This window comes from Rhinoraja longicauda, chromosome 16 (assembly GCF_053455715.1).
Source record: "Rhinoraja longicauda isolate Sanriku21f chromosome 16, sRhiLon1.1, whole genome shotgun sequence".
In the NCBI taxonomy this organism is placed as follows: domain Eukaryota; kingdom Metazoa; phylum Chordata; class Chondrichthyes; order Rajiformes; family Arhynchobatidae; genus Rhinoraja; species Rhinoraja longicauda.
Genome location: NC_135968.1, coordinates 5,540,801 through 5,546,767, shown reverse-complemented (window position 1 = coordinate 5,546,767; position 5,967 = coordinate 5,540,801). Strand labels below are relative to the sequence as shown.

General features: G+C 45.8%; 1 protein-coding gene across 1 annotated transcript; it reads right to left on the bottom strand.

Annotated features, from left to right (window-relative positions):
- Window positions 1-460: 460 nt before the first annotated feature.
- On the bottom strand, window positions 461-2,742 carry LOC144600788 (putative G-protein coupled receptor 139). Its single transcript, XM_078412679.1, has 2 exons — window positions 2,673-2,742; window positions 461-1,362 (listed from the first exon to the last, which is right to left on the bottom strand). The coding sequence occupies exons 1-2, from the start codon at window positions 2,740-2,742 to the stop codon at window positions 461-463; spliced, it is 972 nt and encodes a 323-aa protein (XP_078268805.1).
- Window positions 2,743-5,967: the final 3,225 nt, after the last annotated feature.

The following is a 5,967-nucleotide window of genomic DNA, read 5'->3' as shown; positions in this document are numbered from 1 at the left end:
CCTGTCTGCCAACCAATTTTCAATCCATGTCGGTACACTACCCGCAATACCATGTGCTCTAATTTAGCCCATTATTCTCCTATGTAGGACCTTATCAAATGCTTTCTGGAAGCGCAGGTACACTGCATCAACTGGCCCTCCCTTGTCCATTTTCCTAGTTGCATCCTCAAAAAATTCGAGATTAGTCAAGCATGATTTCTCCTTTGTAAATCCATGCTGACTCGGACCGACCCTGTTACTGCTATCCAAATGTGCCGCTATTTCATCTTTTATAGTTGATTGAAGAAGGGTGCGAAGAAAGGTTTCGACCCGATACCTCACCATTTCCTTCTCCCCAGAGATGCTGCCTGTCCCGCTGAGTTACCACAGATTTTTGTGCCTATCTTAAATATAAACCATATTTCTTCTGTTGATACAAGTCGCAAAAAAAGTGATGGTGATCTTTTTTTTTAAACTTTCCTTATTGAAATATTGTACTTAATCGGATGCACGGATATTTTACAACGGCCATTACCTGCTCCCTGAATTTCCTCTGAGTTACTGCATAAATAAAGGTATTTGTACAACAACTTAACATTTGAAGCATATTAGCAGTTTCCAAAAAAATAAATTTAGGGTCGCTAAACCCTTTGATTTTATAATTAATTTGGAATCGTTCAATGAAGAATTGCCCTACATAGGCCATCCACAGCAGGATAAAGCAACCTGAAATGGTAAAGAGCAGTACAATGGACTTCCTCCGACTCTCCATCTCCGGGTCGTTCTGTTTCTGGCCGTTAGTCTGCACCAGGAGCCTCTTTCGGGCTCGACTGGCCGCGAGAATATACCTGACGGTCAAAGCGTTGAGGAACAGCACGAGGAAGAACGGGAGGCAAGGGGTTAAGATGCGGTCGATCCACTGAAAAGCTGCCCACGTTGGAGAGGAATACCGCAGATCCTTTAGTCTGCAATTCCAAGGGACGTTGTCAATTATGTAGATCGGTTCGTGTAAGAAGTACCAGGGAATGTTCACCAGGCAGCCCAAAACACAAACTGTTCCGACGACCACGGCGGCCGTCCTTTCGGTGCAATATTTTGTTTTCAGTTCCTGGCAGCAAATGGCCACAAATCGATCAAAGGTGAAAGAGACGGTTAACCATACGGAACAATCTCTGGCCGCATAAATGAGTGTGATGCTGAAACTACATACGGGTGTAACAGACAAGAAACTACCTGGGAAATAAATACCAGGAATCCTATTTAGTAACACTGCCGTGATAATCACCAGGAGATCCGTCACCGCCATGGACAGCAGGTACCGAGAGATACATTTGGAGAGGCCGCACTTTCCTCGAGACAGGATCACAATCGCTGTTAAATTGACTGTGCGAGATAGAAAGACAATTAATTACAGAATTACAGATTAATTAATTACAGAGCAGAGTCCAGCTCATTGATTTAACCATAGGACTTGACATAAATCTTCAAAATCAGCCGGAAAACGATAGGCAGGTTCGGTGGGGAACCAAAGTCCATGGAGGTACGATTTATCAAAGTTTGTTCCCATTATATGGATGTCAAACTTGATCTTGTAAAGCGAGAATAATTCCGATACTGAAGGTTAAAAAGCGCGAATAATTGTTTTTCTTTGGTTTAACCCCGAATGCAACCTTGATCGTCATGGACAAGATGGACGGAAGAGCCTTGTTCCGTGCTGTATAGCTCTATGGTTCTAACGGCACGGCACGGAACGGAAATATGCCCTTCGACCCACAATATCTGTGCCAATTCATCCCTTCTACCCGGACGTGACCCATTCCCTTCCATTCCTTGCATGTCCACGTCCCTATCTAAATGCCTCTGAAACATCACTCCCGTGTCTGGCTCCAACAATGCCCCGGCACAATATTCCAGACATCCACCTCCCACCTCAAGGTTTGAAAACATTCAAGTTCAAAACTTGCATTTTCTATTCATGTTATCTGTGGTTCCTTGCATGTAAAAGAGAGAATTGATTGCTCGCCAGATTTTCTGTACACACACACGCACACGCACACGCACACACACACACACACACACACACACACACACACACACACACACACACACACACACATATATATATAGTTTTGTATGTATATATATTTTGTATTTATGAATTTGCATTTCATTATTTGTTTCACAGCCGCAAAACAATTTTGGGAAAAAGTGGAACATTTCTCGCGCTGGTCCGATTATTAAATAAATCAAAGCCAGCACGATGCTCAACCCCATTGAACCACGTCAGCCTTGAAGTTACCAAAACAGCTTGACGCACCAGATTCTTTTAAAGTTGCAACATGATTTTGTTTAAGCTGCAACATGATTTCCTGACTCTGAAACGCAATATTCCCACCCATGAGGGAAGGCAAATCATACGCTTTCTATACCATCTATTTGCGTTGCTGCTTTCTGGGTGGTTTGTGCTTGGACCCAAGAACTTTCTGCACATCAATACTGCTAAGGGTCTTGTACTGAACTGCATATTTTATTCTCACATTCGATCTCCCAGAATGCTGCCTCTTACAATTGCGCAGAATAAATTCTTCATGTGGTTGGCTCGAATGCATTCAAATTTGAGTTTTTGTTCACCACTCTTTAAAGACCGAGGCGGTATTCATTTCGATAACGAATAAAACTCTGAAATACTTCACCTGGGATTGCGAAGACTGCAAGTGCAGTGTAGTAAATAGCGTAGAGCAGTCCTCTGGGCGGGGCGTGCATTTTCCGTGAAGAGACGTTGCCTGTGCCGGTTCTCCGATTGCCTTTTTTTATATGTTGTTAAAGACTTGGGTGACAATTAAATAGCCTCAGCGCTGATGTTAGTTACAGTTATTGCACAAATAAGTTTCGTAATCTTGCCACTGACGTGGGTTCCAGTCCCTAAGCAATTAATTCAAAACACAGTGGCGCTGCTGGTAGAGCTGCTGCACCGTTCGATCCTGATCGCGGCTGCTGTCTGTGCGAAGTTTATACGTTCTCCCTGTGACCGCGTAATTTTCCTTCAGGTACCCCGGTTTCTTCCTTCATTTCAAAGACATGTGGGTTTGTAGATTAATTGGCCTCTTAAATTGCCCAAATATGTACGAAATGGATACAAAAGTGGAAAAATATCACCTAATGTGAGACGAAGAGCCCGTTTCCATGCTGTATCTCCATACTAAACTAAACCATATTAAACGAAGTGCTGGCACAGTCCCGCCGAGTTACTCTAGCGCTTTGTATCTTTAAAAAAAATAAAACAGCAAATGCAATTGCTTGTTTCAGCAATTAATTGAATGCGGCCTAATTTCCTACTATTTTTAAATCTCAGCCTAATTTCACCGTTATACCATTTACGAAAGTACGTATACCAAATTTCGAATCGCCATACCGATTTTTCTGTCTTGGTCCTTGTCCATTACCAGAGGGAGGCCACACGTAAACTGGAGGAACAGCGCCTCACATTCCGCTTGGGGTATCTTACAACCCAAATGTATAAACATTGAATTATCCATCTTAACCTCCCCCCCATCATGCGCACCCCCCCCCCCCCCCCGCCACCTCCAAGGCCCCTTGAAAAGGCCAAGGAACAGACCTTTCAGCCCACCATGTCTACACGGATCATCATGCCAATCTAAACTAATTCCATCAGCCTGTAAAACGCTCTCATCCCTCTATACCTTGCCTGTTCAAGTGCATATCTAAATACCTCTTATTGATTCATATCCGCTTCTTCCAGTTCCCCTGGCAGCGAGTTCCCGTCACCTCCCACTATCTGTAAACCTAAATTCCCTCTAAATTCCTTTAACTTTCCCCCTTCTCAATTTAAATCCATGTCCTCTGTTTTTGACATTTCCATTGTAGGAAAAATCTCTGACCGCATAAGCTTTCTGCGTCTCTGAACAATTTACAGGCTATCGCTTCGCGCCTTAGCTTCCTGTAATGCAGACACCAGAATTGCATGTAACATTCTGAATGTGGCACAACCAATATTTTATACTGCAGCATCGCGATGTCCGAACTTTTATATCCAATAACGCAAGCATTCGTACGATTTATTTACTACTAGACCAAGTGGACCCGTTGGGCCCGCCTCTCCTGCATTGGTGCAGCACCCTCTCTTCCCCCTCCCCTTCCCTTCCTTCCTTCCCTTCCATTCCCTTCCTTCCTTCCTTCCTTCCTTCCTTCCTTCCTTCCTTCCTTCCTTCCTTCCTTCCTTCCTTCCTTCCTTCCTTCCTTCCTTCCTTCCTTCCTTCCTTCCTTCCTTCCTTCCTTCCTTCCTTCCTTCCTTCCTTCCTTCCTTCCTTCCTTCCTTCCTTCCTTCCTTCCTTCCTTCCTTCCTTCCTTCCTTCCTTCCTTCCTTCCTTCCTTCCTTCCTTCCTTCCTTCCTTCCTTCCTTCCTTCCTTCCTTCCTTCCTTCCTTCCTTCCTTCCTTCCTTCCTTCCTTCCTTCCTTCCTTCCTTCCTTCCTTCCTTCCTTCCTTCCTTCCTTCCTTCCTTCCTTCCTTCCTTCCTTCCTTCCTTCCTTCCTTCCTTCCTTCCTTCCTTCCTTCCTTCCTTCCTTCCTTCCTTCCTTCCTTCCTTCCTTCCTTCCTTCCTTCCTTCCTTCCTTCCTTCCTTCCTTCCTTCCTTCCTTCCTTCCTTCCTTCCTTCCTTCCTTCCTTCCTTCCTTCCTTCCTTCCTTCCTTCCTTCCTTCCTTCCTTCCTTCCTTCCTTCCTTCCTTCCTTCCTTCCTTCCTTCCTTCCTTCCTTCCTTCCTTCCTTCCTTCCTTCCTTCCTTCCTTCCTTCCTTCCTTCCTTCCTTCCTTCCTTCCTTCCTTCCTTCCTTCCTTCCTTCCTTCCTTCCTTCCTTCCTTCCTTCCTTCCTTCCTTCCTTCCTTCCTTCCTTCCTTCCTTCCTTCCTTCCTTCCTTCCTTCCTTCCTTCCTTCCTTCCTTCCTTCCTTCCTTCCTTCCTTCCTTCCTTCCTTCCTTCCTTCCTTCCTCCCTCCCTCCCTCCCTCCCTCCCTCCCTCCCTCCCTCCCTCCCTCCCTCCCTCCCTCCCTCCCTCCCTCCCTCCCTCCCTCCCTTCCTTCCTTCCTTCCTTCCTTCCTTCCTTCCTTCCTTCCCCTTCCTTCCTTCCCCTTCCTTCCCCTTCCTTCCTTCCCCTTCCTTCCTTCCTTCCTTCCCCTTCCCCTTCCTTCCCCTTCCATTCCTTCCTTCTTCCTTCCTTCCTTCCTTCCCCTTCCTTCCCCTCCCCTCCCCTCCCCTCCCCTCCCCCCCCTCACTCTGCCCACTCCCCTCACACTCCCCCTCCCCTCCCTTCCCCTCCGCTCCACTCCATCCCCCTCAACCCCCGTTATCCTCCCTCCCTCCCTCCCTTCCTCCCTCCCCCTCCCTCCCTAGGAGATAGATTAAAACTTTTAAATATGAATAACTTTAATAATATTTGCCTGTAGTTCAGGAACAAACATACAAACAGACGAGAGTTTTAGTATACATATTCTATCCTATTGCGTTGTGACGTACAGGAACCTACGGATTTGTACCTCAGAACATCACGTTTTCCGAGGATCCTGCTTTTTACACAGCGAGAGGGAGAGATCCCAATACTAATCTTCGTGGAAAACGAGGGGTCGTAAACCAGTTAGAAAATAAACATATGCACCATTGTCCCTCCGTGCTCGATGATCAAGCCAGTGATGAATCCAACATACTAAATCAGCGTGGATTTCATGTGAATTATACTTCTGCAGCAGCGTACAAGGAGAGTCCTTGTTAAAGTCTTAGTTAAAGTCCTTGTTAAAGTCTTAGTTAAAGTCCATGTGAACAACATCCGTTGCACCACCTTCATCAGTCACCAATCCAGATGCGCGGACTAAGGTCTTTTTATCCTCTCAGGACGCAGGTACGATCCCGGGGAACGGAGGACCAGAGTGTGCCCAATGTTATTGCATAATTCAAGAAGCGAAGTGGAGATAATCCAGAAAC